Source organism: Aptenodytes forsteri, unplaced genomic scaffold (assembly GCF_000699145.1).
Source record: "Aptenodytes forsteri isolate BGI_AS27 unplaced genomic scaffold, ASM69914v1 Scaffold15, whole genome shotgun sequence".
Classification (NCBI taxonomy): Eukaryota; Metazoa; Chordata; class Aves; order Sphenisciformes; family Spheniscidae; genus Aptenodytes; species Aptenodytes forsteri.
Genome location: NW_008795129.1, coordinates 9,283,235 through 9,310,153, shown reverse-complemented (window position 1 = coordinate 9,310,153; position 26,919 = coordinate 9,283,235). Strand labels below are relative to the sequence as shown.

Below are 26,919 nucleotides of genomic sequence, written 5' to 3'. Positions count from 1 at the left end.
TGACAATAAACTGTGTAATCTTGGTGCATTGTTTTGTCAATCCCTTAATCTGAAAAAAAGTTCAGAATTTTTACGAAGTCTTTGTTACATTGCTAATTAAAGAAAAAAAAGATTTTTAAGCCTTTTTTTGATTATTTCTTACTGGCTCATAATTGCTCGTATTTATGATAATCATGGTAGATTTCCACTCACAGTTTTCCAAGAGAAAGGTTAAAAAAGATCTGAATTTCTAATCTATGGCATCTTTTAAATTGTCTTACTACATAAGGTAATTGCTTTTTTGTGGTTGGGATTTTTTTACTTCTGCCTTCCTTCAAAATGTTTCTAAACATGTATATGTGAATATGGCTGGCTATCAGGTTAAATCCTACTTTTGTAAAGCATTTGGTACATTTTATTGGTAGAGGTAACACCAAAGAGAAATTGAACTAGGTTGAAGAAAAAATATCGTATTCTTGTATGTTTTATTTCTATGACAGCATTTGCGGCACTAGTTTCTGTATCTCCAGGTACAGCCCATTTTCTAGTTCTCTTTGGAAGTTTAAGAGCAAAAGCAGGAAGAGCATTTCCTTGTTTTAAATAAAGACACGTAATTTCCAGAGTTATTAAAAATAGCGAGAGGCAGGAGCTGGTACTAAACCTGACTTTGTCATTAATTTTAACAGTAGCTCAGATTAAATATACGTCTAAATGTGGTTCACAGCATTTAGTACCTTTCTAAGATGAAGTGAATGAGAAAAAATTAAACAATGCGCAGGGTGGATTTCACAGTTTTTCTGTAGATTTTGTTTCTTTATTTTTTTAACTGAGCACTCCTTGCAACTAAGATATTTCATTATGTTGTGGTTTTTGTTAGCTTTGGTAATATTTTCAGTCTGTTTACGCTGTTTATGATCTTAATGGATTCATATACAATTTCTCTATCTTAAACTAGGGTAAATTGAACATAGTCTCAGATTTTTGTTTTCATATTTTACAACTAGTGTACAACTACCAGACTCCAAAGTTTACAAGCTTGAAGATTCACTTGGGAAGACTTCTCAAGTTAGAACACTTTTCTTCGATAATACATGATACGTGATTTTTTGAGCAATGCTTTTCAGGGTATGGTGATTGAGAACGTGCTTTTTTCCCCATATGCAACTATCCTAAGCTAAGGGAATATATGAAGTAGGAGACTGTTTTTGTTCCCTCGTTGCAATTATGAGGTACAAAGTTCCTGCAATAATTCAGAATTTAGTAAAAGGTTTTACTGCAAACACCTCTCAGTGATTTAATCTCTAGCTTGCCCTTATACCTTCTCACCTTCTGTCTTCTACGTGACAGCTGTTTGCAACAGCCTTCCTAATGCTGCGTTATTATTACTCTTTTGTTATTTCATTTGTTATCTATTAAACTAAGCATCTGTATGTCTACATCGTGAGCCTCAATCTGTTCTTTAGCTCATGATGAAGACGAAAAAGATAAGTTAGTGCTAAAGACATTGATGTAGTAGCTTGTTACATGATTTGTTAGTATCAATTATGCTTCCAGTCACCATGCTGTGTGTTTCCTTTGTTACTTCCAAGCATGTATGAATGGTAATGTTAGGATTTCTATACTATGACAAGTATAATTATGGATATTTCATTGAAAATTTTGCCAGCCAATATCTGGTTTTTGTTACGGTCCCATATGGGAATTGTGAACAAAGCAAAATACTCTGTGGTTAGAATATTTTAAAATAGACTATTCAGTTTATTTCATAAATGATGTGGTTTTATAGAAATCAGAAAGGAATCTAGAAGCTGTTGGATGCTCCCTGTAAAGGAAGAGATTAATTTAAACATTAATTCAGAAAATTGTAAGTGAATGGACACCAGTGTTAAAGAATCTTACGAAAATGTTTTGTATTTTAATAGTTGAGGTACAAGCTGAGAATGCAAAAAGGCCATGTAGATTTTAAGTCATCCAGCTGCATCTTCTGAGGTCATAGAGATAATCTGTCCTCACATGAGGAGAAGAAATAAAAGTCCTAAATTTAGTAAGTGACCTCTTTGAAGGTAAAATGGATCTGCTGACTAACTTGTTCTCTTCTTCAGACAAAGCTTTTCGTACTGTTTAAAAAAAACCTGAAATCTCTGAAATGTGATACGTCAAGAGTTTTTTCAGTACAATGGAGAATTTGTGAATACCAGTTCTTTGTGGTTTTGGAATTACTAGTATCATGAGTGTTGTAACAAATCTTCGTTATTAGTAGGTGATTTTTGCTAAGTTTTGGTGTGATGGCATATTCTCTGTATTTTTCAAAGTACCAAGAGAAAGTGCAGTCAAGAATGTTTCTTTGAAAAAGCAGCATATTACAAAGTAAACACATTGGCAAAATCTAGAAGTTTTGTATTTTTAATAAAAGTAAACTTTGCATTTCATTGTCAATTAAATGATTGATGCAAGCATATGACAACTTTTTAAAGGTGTTTGATTCAGCCAAGTTGAAAAATTACCACCAACTATAATATAAGAATACTTTTTTACCTGTTGAACCTTACCCATCTGCTTTGCTTTATATTGGTGCTACTTGTTTGTAAATGCTGTCCTACCATTTTGAGGGGAGGAATATTTTGGAAGTTGAAGAAGAAGGAAGGAAAAAGACTGTTTTCAAATGTCCTGATGATACCTTGAAACCACTTCATGGAATAATTGCAGATTTGGGGACATAATTCTACTGTACGATAAGACTAATCATGCACAATATCTCTAAGTGTTTTCTTTGTGGTAGTGCTCTACGGAGAATAAAGACTTGTTTTATTATGGCTCCTGACTTTAGACTTGCAAACAATAAAAATGTCTTTATTTAAGCTGTGTAGTGTGCTAAATAAGCTTCTGCCCTGATCAGTGCTGTAGCAATATTCTGTTGATATTCTTCCAGCATCTTTTAGGCAACTCCCTGTTTCTTTTATCCCAAAATAATGCTAATCTATTAATTTTTTTCAAATATATAGTAACAACTTTTTAGAGTTATTCTAAAAAGATGTTAGTTTCTTGGTGAAACAGGCAGGTTACGAATGGAAGATGGATTTTTAAAAAGGTTTTATTTACGTTTCAGGGTTTAACTGGTCATTTTTTCAAACTTGTGCACATCAGTTACGATTTCTTGCATATGTGGTCAAGGAATTTTAGGAACTATTCGATCCTGCTGTTTGGAAATCTAAATCTTAATATATTATGCTAGTAGCTGCATGGCCCATCATAGAAAAAAAGATAACTATCACATCTTTCTCCTTGGAGAAGTTTGAAATAATTGTTATATTCAAACTGTGAAATATGGCACCAGATTTGCCTGATATTTGTAAGATACTTCCCATAATTTGAAGTCAGTTACTATAATTTTAAAGGAGCATAATTTTTATGTGCTTTGTTTTACCAAAGAGGAACTTTTTTTTTTTTAGACGTTTTACATGAAGGTGTGGGTGTCTTGTGTTGAATCATGTCATTTGAAAATATTTAAAAATAAATATTTGTTTCATTACAGATGGCGGAGTTTGACACCAGTTGGACAGCCTATACCAGGAACTAGATTTATTGCATTCAAAGTACCTTTAAAAGGGGTATGTATAAAAAGCAACTACAGATTGGCTCTATTAGATACAGTGCAAAAGTAATGAAGACTAGCATGAATATTCATGCAAACTTCAGGAAAGTTTTATGAAAAAATAATTTATTCAGATTTAGCCCTTCCAGTCATCTACTAGTGGCTTTTTTACATAATATTCTATATTTTTTCTCTTTCTTTTAAAATTTGTATTTGGTGTTAGTCTTTTTATTTATCTTTTTAAAATCATAAAATCTCTAACCAATCAGCACGATCCATTTGATCACTATTAAGTGGCCTAAATTCATTCTCTTATTTAATGATCTTTTCATGACTGTTGTAAGAAAATCATATGGAAGGGATTATGATATGAATAACAATCTATGTAAGCCAAAATACAATTTTACGGAAATCAAAGCACTCATTAAAGGATACCAGCCACTGCAGTAATTTTAAAATTATAGATTCAGATTACCAGTTTCATAAGCAAAAAGCGTCAGTGATCTGGAGGAATGCAGTATATTTAAAAAATACATCTTTATAGATTTCTTTTATTAATGTGTTAGTACTTCCTTTACATTCTTACTAACAAGGAGTGCAATCTTAATCTATTAAATACACTGCGTCAGATCTTTTAATTCTTTGTGACAATACAAAATGTGGAGGCTGTCTTTTTTAGACTCTTCAGTTCTTTGGTGGATTGAGGCATAGAGCAAATTTGCCCTTCTGTATAAATTAACACAAGTGCTGTATAAATTAACTCTTGCAAGTCCTTGCTTCAGATACACAGGAAGTAGAAGTTTCTAAGCCCTTTTAAAGTTCAGTGGCTAGACATGACCTTAGCAGTTAAGAGTAAATATTCTGTCTAAGCTGTAGTCTACAGATGGCACTCTAGTACTCGTATACAAAAAATGTCGTTCTTTGGGTATACTATTGCCCATTACGTTTTCAGTCACCATTCAGTTTGCTTTTATCAGCAATGACTGAAGTGGGATGCTTGCAGGGTTTGCTTCCTGCAGCTGCTTTTACAGATTTAGTGTGATGGTTTGGTTCCTTTGACACCAAGGATCTCATACGTGACATTGGTCATGTTCTCCGTGGTGCTGATGGATAGTACAATAGCCATGTGTCTTTCTACCAAAGACAGCCAGTGGACAGATCTAGCAGTGAATATAAAACTCAGTAGATTTATAATTAGCTTCTTTGCTATTGAGGTATTTGAGAGGGGATTTTTGCATCATCAGCTCCTGTAATTCCACTTGATCCAGCACCAGTTTTTTGCATAGACGCACTATTCTAGGCAGGATTTGTTCAGTGCGTGCATTTCGAGTTCCCTGTCCCTGCCACTCCAGATTTCAGAGGAAGATACTTCGTTGCTAACTTCACTCTTCCCCTGTAGCTCCTGTGATAGTCTGGGAGGAGCTCCACCAGAGATCATAAAAAGGGCAGACATTCTCAGAGAACGTTTATATATCACAGGTAGGCACTCTACTTTAGGGTGTTGCTCACTTTGATTCCTACTGATCTCACTGGGGCATAGATCCCTGTTCTGTGAAGCTGTTTTTGAACTTGGCCAGATAGAAAGTCTGGTACCCAAGAAAGCAAGATCTGTAACATTTCTGTCCCTTCAGTTTGTTCAGTCTCAACTGTGCAAGATACAGAAATGACAAGTCTGCCAGAGACTGTGCTTGAAGCTCATGGAGTTTGTGGCAGAATACACATCAAATGCATAACTGGCTAAACTGTGATGTCTTTGCAAAGAAGGTGGAGGTCAGTAAATCTGTCTGGAAACGCTGAAGACCTGATTGGTCATAGTCTTGTCAGAAGTCCTATTATTAAATTGGTGGAACAGGCCTCTTAAATATACAGCAGTTTCCTTCTTTGCTACCTATTACGAAATTGATGATTAGTGATTTAACCCAAAGGGAGAAAGCGTATTTTCAGTATTTCAAGACTTGAGGGTTATTGTTTTGGCAGAAGATGTGCTGCTAGTAAAGGCTTTAAGGTCATGGGTTTACTTGGAAGGGTTTTCTGTCCTTCCTTTCGGGTTCATCATTGTAATGCTAACAGTAACATTGTAGTATAGTAAGGACTGGGCAAGTTCTTTCCCATGTCATAGAAGGATTTTAGAATTGATACAGATTTCTCACATTCTCAGAGCCCAATTAAACACCTAACCTACTGAATACTCAGCAAGATTTTTTCAGAAAATTCCAAAATAGTCTTTCAAAACATAGTCTTTCATAACACGTTTAACTGTTCGGTCAATCAAGCAATATGTTTAGACATATCTTATTTTGGAAATTGTGTTCCACCTCAGTTTGTGTGACTTCACATAGTAAAAGAAAAAATTCTTTAACTTTCTATCATAGACCCTTTGCAGATTCACTGTTGTCACCTCAAAGTTAGTAAGTTCAGTTTCAGATTTTACCAAAAATCACTGCTGAATAGCAGTGAGATAACTGACTCTTGTTCCTTTTGTTTGAACCTCAACAACCTCCACTGTTTTTTCAGCAGTGCACCAGTATCTGAAACACATAGGACTGAATACTTCTATAAGCTTTCTACCCTACTCTTTTTAGCTCAAGCTTCCTAATCACATACCAGCTTTGATAGGACTGTCCTGTTGTTTATTCTTTAATTTGGTTTTCTGTGTCCGTTTCCAGACTTGAGATAAGTGCTTGCTAGCATCTTAGATCATAATCCGTACAATCAAAAGAAGGAATGGTTAGTTACGCTATAGCATCTGTGGTTCTAAGAGGTGTGTGGTCTGTGGCTGCCTTCCTTTCCATTAGTTCTGAGTCCAGTCTGCTTGAATTTCTTGTTGACAAAGGAACTGAGAGGTGGTTGAGGCTGCTGCATCTTTTGCCACTGTCTTTATTGTTTGTGGCTGAGCCTGTGTCAAAAGGCTCTCACAATGGACAAGCGCACTATTCAGAGAAAATCCAGTCTTGCGTATATGAGGCATTTTCATACCTAGAGTGAAGAACACATTTCAAAAAGCACAGCTACAATAGGGTGAGTAAACATTTTTCCCCACTGTTTCTGTCAAATGAAATTAATTATTCTTTACCCACCAACATGCAGCTTTCTTAGTCACCGTATTTTAGTCTTATATTTCCCAATGCTAAAGGACATGCAAGTACACTCTGCCAAGAGATGAAGCAGGGATAAAAATGTCTGCACAACATTTGTGGGGAGAAAGTTAAAACCTTTGGAAGAAATGAACTCTTGTATCACAACTTCTAATGTTTTATGTGAAATACACTGTTAATTTTGTGTTACTGTGCAGGACAAAATATGTTTGGGGGAAAGGGGATTGTGGTGTTTTACTTTTTGCTGATGTTTAGTTACTTAAAAATCAGTATATACATGCTGCATTTTGCAGGATCTTTGTGTCTATCAAATTAGTGCTTATTTTAATAATGTTTGTTAACATTGTACAAGTGGAAATTCTCACGTTTTCTTGCATTTTCATCTGAATAGGAATACACAACAAATTCTTGCTTTCTTTTATTTGGCTCCTTTTAATTTTTAACCATATAATACATGGATATAGTTCTGATACTGTAAACATTCCCTTTTGAATACTGATGTTTCCTAGTCCTAATTAAAACAGCTGAATATTACAAACGTCATATTATTTTAACTTAAAAAGAGAATCTTTCTTTTCCGTTTTCATTGTAGGCAATTAACCAGAGGCTTACCCCAACCCAGAAATTTACACCAAAAGACTTAATTGCTGCAATGAAAGCCCTAAATGTGGAGCTTAGATTAATTATTGATTTAACATATACCACGCGATACTATGAAGTTAAGGTAATATAAGCATAATAACAAAATAAGCTAGTTACTGCAACCTCTGTTTTAAAGTATTTACGCATTTGCTTACCTTGAATTGGAATAGACAAGTGAGCCATCTAGACTTATTTTGTGTCTCCAATAGAAACTAAATGCTTTATCACAGAGGAAATAACTCCTCCTCCCAGCTAGTTGCATTTGTGGCTTATTTGTATTACAGTAACTCAGAATAATGGATACAGACTTCAGTGCCAGGCACCGCAGAAAAGATGCAGAAGGCTTACAGTCTTGCCCTGAAGACATTCTCATTTATTCCTAGGGTCTTTTTTTACTGATCTTTAGTGGAATCCACTAAGAAAGTGTACATTTTTAAACTACTTTATTAATTTAAAATTTTTTACCAGTATGGTCCAAACAATTGTGATTAATCAGCCTCCTATTGAAAAGGAGAATAAATAGCAGTGTGATAACAATGTTAATCTTTGAACGTACGTGGGCTGTAAGCATTAAGGGCGTGAGTATGTGAGTATATATATGATTGTGGGTGGGAGGGACAAATATCACTAGTAATTGTAAAATGGGTTAGAATGGAGTTACAAGAATCTGGTCTCTAGTTAATGTGCTGCCTTATTAGCAGAGATAAATAAGTCTTATGTTGAAACTGTTCTTTGTTTGAGGTCAGGTCTTTAAAGTGGAAATGTAAATGGTAGTTTCTGAGAGTGTATCTCTATAGAATTGTGTCAAGATTGTTTTCAGTTTCTATTCAGGATTTGAACTATTGTTTTACGTTGGCATTATGTTAGATACGCCTTAAGGTTTTTCATTGTGCAAGACTTCAATAATTTTTACTATTTTTTTCTTCTTGTTGCTAGGATTTACCTAAAAGTGTGCAGTATAAGAAACTTTATACTGTTGGACTTGAAGTCCCCGATAATGCTACTATCCTACAGTTCAAAAAATGGGTCAGAAAATTCCTGTGGGAAAATGCGGGAAATGGTAAATATCAGCATCTTATGCTGTAAAAACCCGAAAATTTTATTTCAGAGCTAACTGTATCATTTATTAATTTCGATAGATATTTCAGACACCAGGGATGTCAGACCTTCCATAGCACTTTCCACTTTGCTATCATAATAAGATACATTATGTGAAGCACTACATATCTTTTTTGCATTCAATACATGTCTTTTTCAAAAATGACTAGTAACTTAAATGCCCTTCCTAATAGTATTATATTTGCGTTGTGTGTCAAAGCAACTGCAACAAGGCTTTCATCTGTCTGACCCAGGTTGTCTACCATCGGGGGCAGCTGCCAGCCCCTTATGGATGTTCTAAATGGCACAGGGTTTCTCTGATGGCAATAGGCGCTGATACATGTGAGCAACTTAAGTCGGTTTAGTCTGACGTAGCAGTTTTTTGATTTATGAGTCCATTATTGCCCTCATATCCTAGCAATTCTTAAAAATGATATTACAGACACAGTGTCAATGTTTCCACAGTGTAGATCTGCTGCTGTTTCAGTGTTTATGCAATAGTACAGTTCTTGCTGGGATGGTATAAGGCGCTTTTTGCAGAAATAAATTTGCGTGTATTTTGCCACAGCCTGTTTGCAGCTTTTACCTTCTCACTTTTTTTGCTAGTGATTCTTTGTGGGCAGATTTCAACTGTTTGTCTATCCAATATTGAAGGACCAATAGCTTCTTTCAAGCTTTTTCATGCTATTTGCTGTGGTTACTTTGGCATTTTCTGTGAGAAAGTAGAGATATTAACTGCCCAAGTGCATACAGTTTTTGCTGCAGAGCATAACCGTGGTTTTGCTGTGGATGGTCAGCTCTGTTTTGTGAAAGAGCTCTGACCTAAATCTCAGGTATGAGAGCCTGAATTAAAAGTGCTCTGAAAATTAAAAGGTATAAGAAGCAGCTTTTGTCCTTGCTCAGGAAGTTAGTGTGTAAGTTCTTCCTTTGCTCTTTTTTGGCTTAGGGAAATTACTTGGAAATTACTAGTTTTCTTCTAGTTTTGATCTAGTGATTTTTCGTGTGACAAAGAATAGTTTGTATTTTAATCTAATTATTTCTGATTCTCAGAATTGAGAGAATCAATTCCTAATTTGTTACTGGATGAAGACCTGCAGTTTCAGCTAGTAAGACCATTTTGACAGGGTTTATGTAACTTCAGGGTTGGGAGAACTTTCATTTTTATATTAACTTACTCGTTTGTAACTTGCCCTCTGTTTTAGACTACCCCTAAAATTTCTCAATATTGTTCTTACATAAAATATTTGAGAAGTTGGGGGTTTTTTAGTGTCTGAGTAGTTAGGACACCAAAATAAACTTACGTTGCAATGTGACTGTCCTGTTCTGTGGCATACAGCTGTATTTTATCTCATTCAAAAATTTATCAAAGTCCCATTTCAAAGACACTGTCAGTACTTCGTCTCTGCCACAACTTTGTTCTTCTGATGATTAAAGTTTTTCGTCTAAAATCTAGCCTAAAACTCTCAATCAGTTAATACACATTTATTCTTATGCCAACTTTGCCCTTAAGTATTGTTGTTCTCCATGCCCATTATTATATTCAGTATCTCAGATTTGGTTTTACAGACTAAGACAAGCCTCCTAGATCCCATCTCAAACTTTTTTTGTGACCATTATAGTAGCCCTTTCTATACATATTTCAATTTTTTTTTCATTAAATATGGGTAATTAGAATTGTATGGAATAGTCTGGATGAGGTTTTATCAGTGCCTTGCATGACCATATTAGTGTTTCCCTATTTCTGTTGGAAATACCTCATTTGAAACACCCTAATAATAGTAAGTTATTCTGCTTTTTAGCCTTTAGCTGATTAGTATAACCTTTCCAAAAAAGACAAGATTTCTTTAGAGATTACTGTTTCCAATTAGAGTGCTCTTTTCTCCATACATGAACCTCAATTCCTCATCTCTGTGGTTCATCCCAGTAATGATCCAAATTTTTAGTCCAGTTAAATGAATTCTTCTAGTAATGTATTTCATATTCCTAGACACTGGGGTATTATGTTTATTTTCTCCTTTTGGTAGGTTTTACGAGAATCTGTAAGTTAAGTTCCTCAATTTTACATTTGCTTGTTTAGATTTGCTTTCAAAACCGTATTTTATTCTTTTTCTGCTGTTCCTGCAGTTCTGGCTGAGGCCAGCCACTTTACCTGTCATCACTCCTCTTTCTTTTTTTCCTACGTTCTGCAGAGTTAATCTCAGTCTTCACAGGTTTGGAAGTAGTGAGCTAACTCTGCTAGAGATCCGGCATGAAGAGGACAAAGTCTGGATGTGTCTGTTCTTTTACAGGCGTGACAGTATAATTTTGTAAATAGCAAGCATTATGTCATTACTTTGCTAGAAAAGTACAGCTTTTTTTTTTTGTCTTGCACTAATTTTTTAGTAATTTCACATTCTGAACTATTAAAGACTGTTTTCCTTTTTGATAGAGAAACTCATTGGCGTTCACTGTACTAATGGAATCAATAGAACTGGCTACCTTATATGTAGGTAAGGGTTGTATAAAAACAGAAATCATTGTTCACAAAAGATACATTAACCTGTAATCCCTTTGGGACAATAATCATATTTTTCTTCAGATATCTTATAGATGTTGAAGGCTGGGATCCAGAGGCAGCAATCCAAGGTATTTATACAGTTTGAACTGAGGCACATGTTAGGTTGTAATTCTCAATTACTACAATTGTATTCACAAATACTACCATTCTATTTTAGTATCCTTAGAGTTACTTCATTTGCTGGCTTCCATAGAAGATTTTCTGACTGTTGATTCTATTCCAGGCAAGGCTTCAGCATTAGCAAATTGACAGCATAGTAGGAGTATGTTTCAGCTGCTTAAAATCTTTTTATCTTTTTTTTTTCCTTTTGTTTTGAATGGTTTTCAGTCATAGGTTGCTACCACTACTAGTTTCAGTTGTTTAAAAAAAATGCTGCAACATTGCCAGCTTGCTGAAGTATTTAATACCAGGTTAGAATTGTTTCAAATTCAGCATCTCATGGTGAACAGAAAGTTGCCTTTCACATTTTTGTGGCTCAGTTTGAGCACATTTCATTAGATTTGTGTCTTTTTTCTTAGCTTTTGGCGATGCCTAGAGGTCATCGCATGGATGGTCTTGTGTATCTCACAGATCTCAGAACACAACCAATGAGAAGGTAAACAAAAGCTTTTAGTTGCATGGGTAAGATTTTCCAGTATGTCTACTGGTATTTTGAAAAGTTCACTTCCAGTCATAAGCCAAAATTAACCCTCCCTTAAACCTTTAATATGCAACTACACATATATTGTAAGACTTCTGATATGAATAACATGAAGTGCAGTGTACTTCCTTCGTTCATCTTTTGAATTTATATAGTTCAAAAGATTTTTTTAATCTGACAACTACTATTGAACATTGGTGTGGTTTTATCATACTATGACAAGTGTACTGAGTCTGTATTCTTTCTTTATAAGCTGAAAAGAGCCACTGCAAAGATTTCTTTGTAAGGTCTATGATCTGTCTGCTGTTGGCATGATAGAACCAGATACTTTAAAAAAAAAGTACAACAGTTTTAGGAATAAAAAAGTATGGGAAGGTGGAAGAATGTTCTCAACTCCTGTGTTCATAGTAGTTGTATCGCTGATGCGTAAGAATTTTATGCTTATCATATTCACCTAAGAATAGCTAACCTTTACGTCTTCCTAAGTTGTTTGTGCGAATGATACCTTGTAGCAGTAGATTGATTTTAAAATAATACCTGACTGATTTGCGTCTTTTTAGTTTAATTGAAAGCCCTTTGTTTTACTGCTATCATTGTTTTATAGTCTGTGCATGATTAAGTTAGTCCTGTGTCAGATTTTTGAATAGGTATGGTGCTTGTCTCGCATCCTTTAGGATGTTGGTCCAAGCTTATGAAGTTTAGGTATTCTCTTTGCTTTCCCTGCAGCCCTTCCCCAAATAAATTTACAAGATTAAAATTTACTAAGTTACGAATGTCTGTAAATTTAACTTAACATACAAAAATTTCTGTCATTCCAAACTGAAGAATTTGTGTGGGTTTTTTACTCTCTCAATGATATGTTTTAAAAAAGGAAGCTTATGTGACATGTTTTTATTCCTCTTAGTAACCTTGGAATGGATGTATGGGATTCAGATGAAGATATTATTCCCCCACCACATGCAATGGAAGGACATGTAGAGCGGTTCCCAAATGAAGATTTTCAGGGGTAATAGGCTGAAACATGGAATCAAAAGCCAAAAAAACCACACTGTGGGAAAGATAATTGTTTTTTATTGAAAATACTGTAGATACTCTAATTTAAAAGAGATTTTATGAATATAGCTTACTCATGCAAAATATATTTACAGAATTTCATGAAACAGTGAAAAGGTAAGGGAAAGAAAGAGAATGTGTGCTATTAGAAGTCCGTAATTAGTTCACTTGGAAAAATTTAGAGTTTTACTTTGCCTGTCCTTCTTTATTACTCTACAGTAATCTGCAATTATTTTTAAATAATTTTGAATCACTGGGTTTGCCTGTTTAACAGCGCTATAGAATTACAATTGAATGTTTGTCACAGCTTCTACTATGACATTGAAAGTTTTATAATCTTATAGTTTGGGTTCTTAGTAGCTTTGATACCTATATACTTGCAATGTCTTTCATATCAATTCTCAGTTAAAAAAACTTGTTTTCATTAATGACTTGTAGTACTTATAAGTATGATGTTCTATTTAAGACAAAAACTTCTTTACAGGTCTGGGAAAAGATTAAGAATTTATGATGACCACTCTCACAATGATTTGCAAGGACAGATACAGTTGAGAGATTTTGATTTCATTAATAAGGGACCTGGACAAAGACGAAGACCATTTCATGACCATCAGACTCAGGATGATTTAAGAGCACCAATGCAGATGAGAAATTGGGACTACAGTAGGGGACCAGGACAGAGGCAAAGACCCTTTCCTGATCACCAGTTTTATGATGATTATCAAGAAGACATGCAGCTGAAGGACCTAGACTTCAGTAACAAGGGACCTGGACAAAGGTTGAGACCTTTTCATGGACACCAGTTTCATGATGATTTACAGGCAGAGAGACAATCGAGGGACATTGAATTTAACAGAGGCCGTGGACAAAGGCAGAGATCTTTTCCTGACCATCCATCTCACAGTGATTTGCAGGAAGACAGTCAGTCAAAGGATTATGATTTTGGTAGCAGGGGCTGTGGCCAGAGACGAAGACCGTTCCACGACCACCAACCTCATGATGAATTTCAGACTCAGATGCAGTTGAAAGAGTTAGAGTGTGTCAACAAAGGTCCTGGCCAAAGACTGAGATCTTTCCATGACTATCAGTCACATGATGACTTACAGCCACAGATGCAATTGGGAGATTTTGAATTTGTTAATAGGGGTCGTGGGCAGAGGTTGAGACCTTTCAATGATCACCAGCCTCACAATGACTTACAAACAGAGATGCAACTAAAAGATTATGATAATAAAGGTCCTGGACAAAGGCGTAGACCTTTTCATGACCATCAGCCTTATGATGACTTACAGGAACAGACTCAGTTAAAAGATTTTGATTATATTAATAAAGGGCATGGACAAAGGCCAAAACCTTTTCACGATCATCCAGGTCACGATGACTTGCCACGTGAATGGTGTTCAGACAGGTAAAGTATCCTTGAGCTGTAAGACCAGAATTAGAGAATAAAAACGTAAACCTCAGCACTTTTAAATTAAATTTCAAATTAATTAACTTTTAAAAATAAATTAATTTTAAATCAATTAATCATTCTTTTAAAATCATATATAAACGATCGGTTAATTAACTCTTTTTATTTTGACTTACAGAAGGGTTTGATTGTAAGCTGGAGTGTTGCAGCTTTGAAAGCCAATGTTTCCTAAATTAGAAGGTTGTGCTCCTTTAAATTAAAGCTTATGTGTTTCCTTTACCTTTTTAGAGTCAGCTTGAAAGAAAACTCTTTGTCCCACTTTGTTTTGTATAGAAACTTACATTTAAAAAGCAATCCTCAAGAGAGAAGACAATACAAAATTTTATTTATGCCCTCAGCCAAACAGAGATAAACAGTAATGCTACAAGGAAGTTTGACTTGCATTTGTTTATTCCATGAGTTAATAATTTTTTAGAAATCCCTTTGCTTCTGAACCTGCATTATATTCTCCCAAATATATATATCACTTATTAGTAAACCTATTGGATTCTGACATAGTATTTCAAAATATTTTTAATATTTCAGAATGCATTTCAGATATTTGTTGGGCTAGTAAAGTTCAATTTAATCTCTTCCATTGTACAGCTGAAACAGGATATTATATCATTACAATGAAGCATACCATTTTGAGGTGTTAATACAATTGGGATAGTTTTTATTAAACTTTTAAGTAAATTTTAATTAAAAGTAAAAAGATTTTTATCTCATTTGATAAACGCATATTTTTCAAAAGCTTACAACCATTTGTACTTTTCTTAACATGCGATTCTTTTGGTTATTTGCAGAAGTCAGTCTTTTTCTTCCCATGAAAATGTACCAGAACCTCATTTCTCTTCATCTCCTTCACTTCAGAGAGATTATGGGTCTGATAATGATGACTTTAACAGAAGTTACAGGTAAATATCAGATTTCATACATTGTTTTCTGACTTACCTTTATACTGTTATTCCCCCAGTTTCCCAGCTAGAAAAAGAAACAAATTAACTGCACAGTGTAAAAATTGATGTTAATATTTTTGCTTAAATGCAGTTTAAACCATTGAATATGAACACTGAGCAAATAATGTGACTCACTTGTGGTCCATCTATATTGAGTGTGGTTATGAAATGGTTTGAGAATCCCTGACATAAGTCGTGACAAGGACAGTTCAAGCTAACGTACTACAAAGTATGAAAAGCTATTGTCAGTAAGCAAAAAAGCAAAACACAGATGCTATATTTAACTCTTAACTACTGTCTACAACAAGCTAATGAGTTTTACTGCGTGGGGTGGTCAGACACGGAAACAGGTTGCCCAGAGCAGCTGTGAAATCCCCATCCTTTGAGATGCTCAGAACTCAGCTGGACATGGCCATGCACAAACTCATCTAATTAGACCTACTTTGAGCAGGTATCCCTAGGTACTTCTAGAGATCCTTTCCAGTCTGAATTAATCTATGGTTCAGTGAGGGAGAAGATTTTAAAATTACAAAGATTGTTCTGAATTGGCTTTATACACCACTTATTTTACAAAGTAAGGAAGGTACTTGAGAGTAAAGAGAATCCAAAACAAAAAGCATATCTATCATATATGCATTTTTAGATCCTTCCATATGTATTTTGTAGGAGAGTGATTCTTCTATTGCAGAAGAATTAATAATTAAAATGTTTGGAGATATAAATCCAAAGTATATTATTGCCTGTTGATACTATGTACTAGGGAGCTACTATTACACATTATTCACAAAAATGAAAACATAGGCTTAGGAACAAAAATGGCCCCTAGGTAGAGAAAAACTCTGTAAACAGGGAATTTTAATTAGAAACAGCACTTGAAACAAAACATCTTCTAGTAGAATTACTTACTATAAAGAGCTGTAATTTTAACCACTAGAATCGAAAAATTAATATAGACAAGTTTGCAACATCCAGTAGAGAGGATTTTAATTTTAGGGGATAAAAACAAGAATGAGGGTCTGAATTGTTCTTTCAAAGTTACACAAGTTTAGTTTCTAATGGTGGCCACCAACTATAAATCAGCTGTTTTATTTCTAAGGATTTCACTGTTCATATTTGTTCTTCTTACAGTAATCGACCAAATTGTCCTGAAGACAATAGGAGAATGCATCCCTCAGATGAATTTAATAGAGGAAAAAACAGATTTGCACCATATTCTTCACGAACAATGCATCCATCTTCATCTGTACACCAAGAAGATACTTCAATAGACTATGAAAGAAAACCTTTTCAAGGTGAAACTACCAGAGAGATGGAACAAAGTAAAAGATTACCAGTTGTTACAGTTGATTACAATTATGGTCTGCCATTAGATTATGGACCTGAAGAGGAAGAGAGAACACATTATGACTTACCTCCAAGGGACCGCTACAACTGGAAATGAATAAAAAGGACAACGTTCGCTCACCTGAGACTTACTTTTACCCATTTTACTTTGTCTGTGGACCAAGTTGTTTTGTTTTGGGTTTTTTTAAACAAATTAGGAAAATGCAAATTTCAGTAGTAGAGAACTGGTCTCTATTGTAAGATTAGCTTCTACTGATGTTTGGTTCTTTAAATTTATTAGGGTGTATTTGTTATGTGTAGTTGGAGACAAGGTCTCAGTACACGTGGAATTAAAGTAGTCCTTCCTTTTAGTGAAATTGGAACCCTGTACCTTAAAACAAACAATTTTCTGAGTGATTGTAGTTGTGTCTTTTGTTTTACATTTCTTTAAAATGTATGTAATTTCCAGATGCAAAAGTCATGATAAAATACTGCACTATCAGGTAGGTTAGCATTGAGACTATAGAAAAAATACTGTGAAACGAATGAAGCAAAGTTATGTCCACTTCATCCTTTAATTTAAAAATAGCAGTCTGAATTATCACTAACAATCTCTGCAGCATTGCAGTTTAATTCCAGAATTTCTGTATCATCAACTGAACTGACTTAGTTACACTCTTTTTCATAGCAGAATTTTTCCCAGATTGCTAAGAACATGGAAGCAAACGGAGCTTGAATACTCTAAATGTCAAACTTGCTTTTCAGTAACCTGAATATCCCATCCTGATTCTGTATTTTTCCTGATCTCTTAGGTTGTATATGTTTCAGAATAGCCCAGCGCAGGTAAATTTCACAATTTTCTCAGCAACGCATCCAAATGAAGTAGCTCATGTATCATCAGCTTACCTGTCTCAACTGGCCAAGATCACCGGTGCCTGTATAGTTACACCTCCCTCTTTGTCAGTCGTATCTGTCTTACTCTCCAGTTCTATTTTCTACTAGTTTCTTTTTACAGCACAGCAGAATAATGTAATCAGAATAGAAGAATAACCTCTTCAGGTAAGTTACTTTTAAGAGTCATGTGTTGGATGGTCTTCTCTGAACTGCCACTTCAGTGGGTCTCAAGAAGGTAGTGCAACAAACGGTAACTCAATTCATGCCAGCAGCTGCACAGTAGCACCAACAGCTCCTACTGTGGATAAACAAATCTTAGTTCATAGGATGGAAAACAGTATTAATGTAATACTTGGGTAAATTAAAAAAATTACATTTTTCATTATTATTACATTTTCATAAATTAGTATTTTTAAAAGGTATCACAGTGAATAAGGATAAAGCTAGACCATGGTATTAAAATAAACAAAATGAATGCCAGATACTTAAGTCATACAGTTAAGAAACTGCCTCAAAAGCAGCACAGCTGTAAAGCATAAAGCAAGAGGGTGTAGGTATACACTAGAAAACTGCAAAAAAAAGAAAAAGTGTTCATAGCCAGAACCCACAGAGCTTTTTTGCCTTTTAACTAGCAGCATAAACCCCAGATTTCTGAATTCACAGTTCTATAGCTATTAAATAAGGACTGGATTTGAAAAGCATGGAACATCTGGCAACTCCTCTTGTTTTGTAACGCATGCAAAAAGTTCCCAAAATCAAAGGATTCTCTGGATATAAATTCAAACTGCAAATGCTTCATTGCCTTTGCAACTGGTAGAACAACTTCGGCTTTGTTCATGGTACAAAGTAAATAGTTTTCTCGTTTTTCACAGCAGCTAGTCAATTGTATTTCCCATTAAATCTCTGATTGTGAGCCTCATTCATGTGGTCTCAGGAATGAAGCTCTCTATATATAAACCGGTTGTGGAACTGAGCACTAAATGTTAAGAAAAAGCCTTTGTTCCTTCACTTGCCCCCCCCCCCCCCCCCTTTTTTTTTTTCAAATGAGGGGTAAGCTGAGAATCTTCATCTATGCTTCTTTATTTGGAGGCGAGGAAGATCTGCAACTTGGGCTACTACGTTGCCAGATTCTTTAAAAAGCCAACAACAAAAAACCCCTTCCTGGTGTTCTCCAGCAGGGAGCTAAGAATTAGGGACTGGTGTTAAAAGCATTTGGGTTTTTTTTTATACTATGTATGCAGTATTCATAAAGTGAATAAAGAACAAACGTTTGCCCTTCATATTTTTGTTTTGGGGTTTGAATTATGTTTTTTAGGATTGAAGTGACCCTACAGTCAATCCTTTGTTACTTCAGACTGGGGGTGCTAGGACTCCCTGGATAGGTGGAAAGCTGGTGCACTGGAAAGCTCACTGCAAAGAGAAACGTGGCATAAGGGGTCACGGTCAGCACTAGCTGTTACCAGTCCTTGGTCGGTTCCTGCAGGACTCTCTGAGGGTTTAGATACAAACAGTCAGGTGGTATAATTCCTGTTACCTGACAAAAACATCACTTTCGTAACTAGGTTGGATTCCTCTTTTCAAGCAAAATTAATGGACACGATGTTTCCCACAAATGGCTTTGAGATGACTATATGAAAATAGCCAAAGTTGGGGTTGGTTTTTTTGTTTGGTTGGGGTTTTTTAGAATTTGGGGTAAGGCTTTCTGCCCTATTGTTCCTAATGGAATTAGGCAGAGCTAAGCCCACATAATACGTTACAAACTGTTACTGACATTCATCTCAAATTCCACAGCTGAGTCATCTCTGCATATTCGCATCTGTAGTATTCAATTACTAATCGATCCACATGGTGGAGAATGAAATTAAATGAAATAAAATGCTTCTTGTTTTTTTACCGACTATTGTATTACAGTGGCACTCATAAAAAAATCACACAAAACCCCCCAACACTTTTTCTCTTACTTATTTCGCAGTTCTACAAAAATGTCATAAAATCTTGCTGGCTTCTTTTGTGTATGTTCTCAGCAAACCTAGAAATAGCTGTTGTTCTATCACAGAGCAATAAAAAGCAAGACTTGGATGGACAGTGTTGGTTTCCCGCTGTCCTGAGTGTGAAATCTTGAAGAAAAACACAAGGATACAGAAAATCCAGAGGTAGCACAAAATTATTTGAAGGAGTTGTAAGAGTTTTAATATATACAACTATTGAACCTTTTCTGTTGTTGTCCTGAAGTCATGATTTAATTGGAGGCCTGATTTTTATCTGGTGGTGAAGCCATGGGGCCAGCTCGCTCTGAGATATGATCATACCGAGTTAGGAAACACTCAGGTGGTTCCTGGAAAGCGCTGGGAGAAAGTTCGGGTGAGCTCTATGCAGAAGGCTGACTCCCAAGAAGGGCTTGGGAAACAGAAAGGCCAGCTCCAGCAGAAAACTAGAACACAGGGATACGACTAAATTTGTATGTAGAAATCTGCATTATGCGTACAGCTAATTTAGTTTTGCATGTGAAGAATACACCGTTATCTAAAAAAGGGCTAGAAAGGTTTGCATGTGACTATTTTTCTCTCAGCTGGGGCAAAAGGTAAATGACCTACAAGGAGCCCCAAGTACAATTAGGATCCTTTCCTGTTTATTTGCATCTAAAGTAACTGCTAGCAAGCTGCAGGCTTTTTTTCGTGTGTGAAAGTGATCAGTAATGTGTTACGATTCAAATTTGGGGTGCGCTGCTACAACCAGTGTGCCAGGACCAGTGGTTAAATGACCTGAGCACTAGCTTCTGAAGATCAGTTCCTTCTTAAGATGTCTCATATGAGGCATCCAGAAATGCAGACACCCAAACATCATTTGTGGTTTAGAATCTGCTCAGTGCTGGGGAAAGAAGGAATGTATTCCCCGTCTGGGGTTCAGCAAGGGCATATGAATCCCTGGCCGCTGTGAATGGCAGTTTATTTAAAATGTGTGTGCAAACAAAAAGCAATAGTTTCCATGCTGTTATCAACCACTAGAGTTTGCTTCCTCTCCAGGCTGACTCTTATTTGCTCCAGTTGTCAGTGGACCGTGCTTTACTGGTTCCAGTGGACAGCAATTTCCAAACCTGCAGATCCCTTCCTTCTTCTTGTGGGGAGTCAGAAAAAACAGATGACAAAAAGGAACCAGCTGAGAAGGCAACTTGGTTCTCCTTCCTCCTGAGGTGAGAAGACAATGGGGGGGGGAACAGGAAAAAAAAAAGTATTTTAAAAGAGAAAAATTAAGGAGGAGGGAAAATGAAAATTAAAACGTCAAGGGAGTTATCAGTGTGAGGGAAGAAATGTGCAAAAGATGCACGTATAAAAAGCTGGTGAAAGATTACTAGACATAAAAAGAGGGCACATGCTGGAGGAGGAGTTCGTGGCAACTTCTTATCTGGGTCTTCTACGCTGTGTCTGTGGTTCTGTGTGAGCACCATGCTGATGTAAATAACAGTTATCAAAAAAATACAGGAGCACTCAGACCTCTAATCCTCCAATAAAGTCATGTGGGAGCTTAAAACTAATTAAGGCTTCCCTTTAAGCTTTAAATCTAGTCTATGTGTAGTATAATATCCTGAAGAAATTCCCTCCAGAATCCAGTGAGAATTTCAGACAATCAAGTAAGAAACTACTCCACAAATCTGTTTCACACATTGAAAACAAGCTAGGTTTTTACTGGGTATCAGGAATCTGAGAATCAAATCCAATTTGTTTATTACAAATACATACCTGTCTTATTGCACGCTTTCAGGGCAGTATCAAAACACACTATAATGTTGCTATTACTGTACCCATCACACAAAACTTACAGTTATGAATCGGTTAAAAGTGTAACAAACAAATCTGAAGTAACTGCCTCTATAAGAAGTACAACGAGCAAGTCAATGCAGAGTCGTATGGAAAGCAGGAGGCATTTTCTTCCTTTATGAGGAACGTTCAGGACTGAATGTTCCACAAAGGAAGATGAAAAAGCCCCCAAGATAGATACACTTAAAAGTTGACACAGATAAGGATGATCCTCATGCAGTTCTTCAAAGGACCTCTTCTAACATAAACAGAAGTTTTTACTTTGCAAGTTATACTACCAAACAAAAGTCTATACTGCAAAATTAACCCTTTAAGAAGAAGATAAGAGAGTACAAGCTATTGTTGATATCTGTTAATCACACCTCAATCCATCTTTGGGGTGTACTCAGATGTTCAGGCATGCACATAGTAAATAGAAGAAAAAGTATAAACTGGCATTGCACAATGAATTGCCACCGCTGATTCATCCTTGTCTGCACACCCCAGATGAAAAATGGGACCACCATACCCGGGTATCTAGATCATGTTGGAGCTATTTAATAGCAATTCTGCTGCATGGTGAATGGTAAATTCTGATTTTCAAAAGTTACGCACCATAAATCTTTAATAGGCCTAAAATATATTCTGAGAAACAGTGTTTACAAATTAAAAGAAAAACATTGTTTTCTATCATTTAATATACTAGGTATAATAAAAATATATAGAGAGCAAAGGATATATTCACCTGACTTGGTTTTAAATCTAATTTAAACTCATTAACTGTAGCAGAACTTGTGACGATGGCCACAGATTAGCCTTCTTTTCTATCTTTGAAAAGCAGCGGCTTTTGGAAAGAGCTGGACTAGATGTGAAACCTCTGGCCCTGTTTATTCAGCATTATAGTGTGTTTCTGAATCCTTATGTCCCTGATGACAGAGCTGCTTTTCTATTTATGCTCTTTGTATTCAGTTTGTGCACACTGGAATTATATGCACTTTTTTTTTTTTTTAAACTGCACAGGCTAATGTCCCTCTTGCCTTAGCTCATGAAAAAAGAACAATCTGACTACTAAAAATAAATAAATAAAAAAACCCCTTACAGCCACACAAGCATAAATAATAGAAGAACTTAATAAAAGGTCTCTACTTGTTTCTCTCATGTTATTTTCATGTTGCGCTCTTCCACAGGCCTATGTAGAAAGACCTGCAGATTTACAGGAAGAGTTTGACCTCATTATTTCCATTTCTCTTTGTCTCCAACGGTGGCTCATTTTTGCCTGTTACCTTGATACAAAAAAACCCACTTAGACACTTGACAGGAGATTTTCTCCCCTTCAGTCTTCTTTCTGGATATGAAATATTAAATTCATTTTTATATAGGTATGTATATGTATGTATAACTGTATGTATATGTGCATTATAAACATATATATAAATTTCTATATATAAATGGAGATCTCTGCTCTCCTAAATGTCAGTGAAGAGATCAGGTATAAAGATGCAATTGTGCATGTGAGTTAGTATTGTTAATCTCCTAATAGTTCAGAGTTCATAAGTTAGATTTAGTGAATGTACATGTACTTTAGTCACTTTCTTGATATAGGAAGTGGTGTAGCTACTAAGAACAGCCTGCAGAGAGAGGTAAAACGAGAGAGGATTTAAATGTAAACATAAAAGTTATTTTGGAAAAAAGAACTGTATGAAATGGATAGATTATACCATTTCCTGAAAAACATGCCACAGGAACAATAAACTACCCAAACTATAAAATATTTATCAGGAGCGTGGATAACAGCTAGACAAAACTAAGGAACTTCCAGTTTTTATACACAAAGTGTGTCCAGAGAATATCAGTAATTTAAATGTTCATCTGTTATAAAATAGGGTGGAAAGTAGAGCGGAGTTAGAAAATGGGAAGTTTGAGATCATGGAACTAAATGCTGGAGAAATTAGACCATGGCTAACAAAAACGAGGTGGTTGTACAACAAGGTTGATCAGTTGTACAGGGTATCTGTTTATAGTGGAGATAATGGAGCAAGGAGCATCACTTCTGAACAAGTCCCTGCAATCTCATGAGATAAAATCCCTGGGAACAGAAGATCACAAAAGAGAACCACAAGTTTTTTCTCTCTCTCTTTGTCATATCAGGAGCCTCTCATTCAGGAAAATTGTCCTGAATGTACAACGTTAAATATGATCAGAGGTAATGAAATCTAATGAGATAATTATACAGCTCTGGTGACATTTGGAACCTTTTAGATGTTGGTGATTTTCACTAACTGATTGTTGTTACAATCCTGTTTGATGTTGAGAAATTGGAGCTCATCAAACTTTTTTCACAAATGTTGCTATTCTGTGTTGTGGGTGGCAGTGCCTTCGCCCGGATTTCTCTCTCAGAATACAGCGTTTCATTGGTATCTCTGAGGCGCTTTTTCGACTACGAGAGCTATCAGCCAGCAGCCAGCCTCCAGCCACCATCACTTATGGTGAAGAACTTAAGAGGAAGACCAAGTACAAGTTGCCACTTTTTAAGGAGGCTTTTCAAGAATGTTATGCAGCTAGTCAAAAATTTCCTTGGAGTAAAAATGAGACAATTAAAAGCATGAAAGTTGGCGTAGAAACTAGTGAAGCTTAGATGATAAAAAATAAATATACGTTTAAATAAAAAATAAGCAGAATAGCAATAAAAAGTATTAATTAGCAAGAAACGAGATTATTCAAGAAAAAAAAATCCATCAGCAATCAGAAATCTGATTCTAGTGACGACACCAGTAAAATGGGGCCTAACCTACAGAGAAAAAATGTAAAATAAAAACTAGGAAGATTAAATAATACTTGAAGAAGAAACAGTTAGATATATAAAAATAAATAAGAATTTTAAAGTATGTTAGAAATAGCCTACAAGATAACCGGTTAGTTTGCAGACCTCAGAACAGAAAGCATCATTAAGAAACACATGCTGCAAAGAACCTGCACAATTTACCTGCACAAGGTAGTAATACATAAATTTATCTCAGAGCAATTTTTCCCCAGATCATCAAAATAATGATCGTGATTAAGACACCAGCAGAAAAGATGTCTGAACAAACTGCTAAGCAGGGACAAGCTTCTAAGACTAGCTTCTCTTCAGACAAGATTTCCAAGGGAATTTAGAAATCAAATAAGACAGTCACTAAAATACATGCGAACTATTATGAAAATAATCTTTTTTACCAGACTAGGAGGTATCAAATGTTATACCTACAGTTACAGAGAGGTTGGTGTGATCCTAAGCAATACATGAACAAACTGCTAAGCAGGGACAAGCTTCTAAGACTAGCTTCTCTTCAGACAAGATTTCCAAGGGAATTTAGAAATCAAATAAGACAGTCACTAAAATACATGCGAACTATTATGAAAATAATCTTTTTTACCAGACTAGGAGGTATCAAATGTTATACCTACAGTTACAGAGAGGTTGGTGTGATCCTAAGCAATACAAATCTTGAGGACAAGAAAAACTAACTAGAAAAATAAAACTAGAAGAGTAGAACATGTAGAAGATTATGGTACGTCAGGTCTAATCAGGAGGGATTCCACCAGGAAAACTGTGCCTCTGTCATCTACTATTTGCACAGCTGTAGCACTTGGAGACTGCACCATTTTTTCCCTAGGCATACATAGCAAGTAAGAAAGCTGCAGTTGCTATGAATCTGCAGACTAAGCAGTAAGAGTTCACAGGTGGACACAGTTGGCAGGAGGAGGAAAACAAAAATAAAAATAATTTAGATCAATGCAGGAAGTAATGATCGTAACATACCAACTGACTGGAAGTTATTGAGTTTTATCTAATTTAGGAACAGGTTTGAGAGAGTATACTGGCACACAGCAGATTTGCAGGGGGAATTCTTTTAACATATGCGAAAAGAAACAGGAGAAAATGTATGGCTACTCCTTGAAAAATGGGCCAAAAGAAAACAAATGTGCAAAAAGGACTGGTATGATTATGGAGCAGGTGAACAGATGCATGGACAAAGAATAATTGGTTTTCATAGGGTGTAGGAAAAGGATTGAGCGGAAGATACAGGTGAACAGTTAAGTAACGATGTGCTTTACATAAACGCCACATCAAAATACAAAAATATATGGTGTGAAACTTGAATGAATTGTGTTTCAGTCCAGAATGCCTGCTATTAGGTAAATAACAGATCATTCTTTCTGTCTTTTGCAGATTGTTTTGCCTGGATTGCAGTTTATCATCAGTTCAGCAAGTACTTAGTGCATAAGACCCACCACCAATATTTTCCCTGCACTGATTTTTATCAGATAGGATAACCCCTGTGGAGCTGTTCAAAGCAAATTTTATTGCATGTTTGGTAGGCACTCTGCCTTGACTACTATTAAAACAATGCACAAAATGTTTTTAAGGAACCTAAGAGGAAATAGGGTGTTGGAATTCGAAATAGCACCTGAGGGTCATTTCAGTAACGCCCACAGCAGGACAAGATGGCTGCTGATTCCTGGCTAAACAAACGTGGAAATATTATCAGGGATGTTGCTGTAGATCCGTGTCGACAGCATCAAACATGCAAGAAAAATATATCCACCCTCAGCCTGCTCCTTGCTGCTCCCTACCCCAACTCCCTGCTGTTCCTCCCCATCACGTGGCTGAATAGCAGGCACCCCATCATGTGGAAACATGTAGACACATGGGTCAGGAGTAGACATGTGCCTCGGATCATGGGTCAGGAACCCAGGCAGATGCACCTGCAACACATAATGGCATGTGATGGCAGAAAGGAAGGTGCACATAGTGTTGGAGTACTTCAGTAAGAGGCTCTTGGCCTCCAACTAAACCCACTGTATTTTTTTGTGTATTCTGCTACAGGAGGCATATTGAGCTATCTAAAGGTAGTTACTACATCAGAGCCATGACAGGGAAGAGAAAAGGCATTATCTGGGTCATTGAGTGTAGCACTGTGACAAAAACCGTCTCCACCACTGAAAATGAAGTCTGTAGCTTGCTCTGGCCACATTCTGGGATGCAGAGGCCTTGGGCTGACTCATATTGCTGGTGTTTGGTGTTCCTGAAGTTGCCGCTTTAACACCAGCTCCTAATCACCAGAGCTCCCACCAAAGGACAGGAGAGGGAACAGACGGGAAAGAAGCACCCGGGGCAAACCTTATAGAGGACTCAAGCATAGGCTGGACCCGCATGGATGAGGATAGATTGAGGTGTTATGTACCAGTGCCTTGTTTATAGAACTATAAAAAGACAGTGAACATGCAGACAGCATTAGTACGTCTATTTGGAATATGCGTGTGTTAGCGGGGAATGAATGAGCAAACCCATACAGGAAGAGTTAACTACTACAGGGAAGGCAAACCATCCAGTAGAAAGGCCAGGGGCGAGCAGAAATCCCTAGAGAAAGGTTTGGTATGAAATACGCACCACGATGGGCTTTAAAGGAAAACTTTATCATAATTACGCAAATTAATGTATTTATGCAAGTTTATGCATCACCTACAGGAAAGAAAAAAATCTGTTACTGTGTTTTCAACGTATCAGATGAAAGGTTACGTACGCCGGCTAAGTTTACGTCCCTGCCTGGGATCGTTAATTTAAACGATTAGTCGAATTTCTTATTTTGCGTTTCTCCGGATCTGCCCGAAGCCGATAGCACACACTTGGAAAGCTCGGCCTTCTTTCGCAAGAGTCAAGGGAAACTGCGGCCAGCCGCCCAGGGCACACGCCCGGCGGAAGAGGCTGCTGCCTGGGATCCTGGGGATCTTCAAGCCCCGCTCTGCTCCACAGGCCGCCCGGAGCCCCGCCGGGCCGGGAGGACGGGCTGGCTGCCTCAGTG

The 26,919-nt window shown here is 36.3% G+C and overlaps 1 protein-coding gene across 1 annotated transcript; it reads left to right on the top strand.

The window, feature by feature from the left end:
* The first annotated feature begins 10,833 nt into the window (after positions 1-10,833).
* Positions 10,834-16,873, top strand: LOC103897670. Its single transcript, XM_009277780.2, has 7 exons — positions 10,834-10,895; positions 10,985-11,031; positions 11,482-11,558; positions 12,508-12,609; positions 13,141-14,064; positions 14,913-15,023; positions 16,194-16,873. Exons 2-7 carry the CDS (start codon positions 10,996-10,998, stop codon positions 16,504-16,506), a joined length of 1,563 nt encoding a protein of 520 aa, XP_009276055.1. The 5' UTR covers positions 10,834-10,895; positions 10,985-10,995; the 3' UTR covers positions 16,507-16,873.
* Positions 16,874-26,919: the final 10,046 nt, after the last annotated feature.

Coding starts and splice junctions, on each gene's coding strand:
- LOC103897670 (XM_009277780.2), top strand. CDS start 10,996: ATGTTGAAGGCTGGGATCCAGAGGCAGCAATCCAAG. Junction 11,032..11,481: donor TCCAGAGGCAGCAATCCAAG/GTATTTATACAG, acceptor CTTTTTTCTTAG/CTTTTGGCGATGCCTAGAGG. Junction 11,559..12,507: donor AGAACACAACCAATGAGAAG/GTAAACAAAAGC, acceptor TATTCCTCTTAG/TAACCTTGGAATGGATGTAT.